Here is a 794-nt window from a genome sequence, read left to right as displayed (position 1 = left end):
CCATCCAATTACAGGTGTCTTGAAGAAACACTCGCATGACGTTCAGTTATTTGGTTTACCTCCCAGTAATTGTTGTTTTCACGCTGAGCACAAAGCACTTGTTAGTAATTACTATTTTCCAGCGCTCTTTCACCGTTTTCAGTTGCTCTACCATTGTGATAATTCTATTTTGTCTTTCTAATTCATTTATCTGTGATGAAAAGATACCACACCAATTACATAAAATAGACGAGGATTGTGGCGATTCAGTCCGCACCGTGTAAATCGTTTCACTTAGCGTTGAAATAGATCAAGTAGTGGAAACAGCATAATGAAAACATGATGAATTAAAACATCCGGAGACCTTGCATAGGTGTTCATCACTCGTCATGATATACACATGTCACTGGTCTATTTCGGCACGCGCCAATGCCCTAAAATACGAATCGCTGCGGGTACATACCCTACTCTCATCCGCATGGGCTGTGACCCCTGTCTTGACGATCTCGATGCCATTGTCTGAGGACTTCCCCTCATCACTGTCGACATTGCCGATCGACATCCTCTCTCCCTCCCGGCTTGACCACGACTGAACTTGTAGACATTTACTCGCAAGGCTGTTTGTGACGTCGGTGTTGCCATCGCGTGAGCACTAAAATAATGACTACGCGCTGCACTTTACCTGCGCAAGAGAGTTTCCCGGAAAATATTGGGGTTTAAATGTGCTTCGTCTTGGCTGTGTCTGAATTTAAATGGATGCGAATGTTGGAATATCCGGTTGTGCGAATTTGAGCTAGATAGCTTTTCAATAGGAA

At 43.7% G+C, this 794-nt stretch overlaps 1 protein-coding gene across 1 annotated transcript in view; it reads right to left on the bottom strand.

Annotated features, from left to right (window-relative positions):
• The window catches only part of LOC119588678 (diacylglycerol O-acyltransferase 1-like), a gene marked incomplete in the record, with an annotated part of 67292 nt that extends 66710 nt beyond the window's left edge, over positions 1-582 (bottom strand). Inside the window, 1 exon segment of the mRNA XM_037937313.1 lies at positions 443-582. Within this exon segment, the coding sequence (XP_037793241.1) occupies positions 443-541 (99 nt within the window).
• Positions 583-794: the final 212 nt, after the last annotated feature.

Source organism: Penaeus monodon, chromosome 24 (assembly GCF_015228065.2).
Source record: "Penaeus monodon isolate SGIC_2016 chromosome 24, NSTDA_Pmon_1, whole genome shotgun sequence".
NCBI lineage: Eukaryota > Metazoa > Arthropoda > Malacostraca > Decapoda > Penaeidae > Penaeus > Penaeus monodon.
Note: the sequence above shows the minus strand (reverse complement) of the source record. Positions and strands in the feature narration are given on the sequence as shown.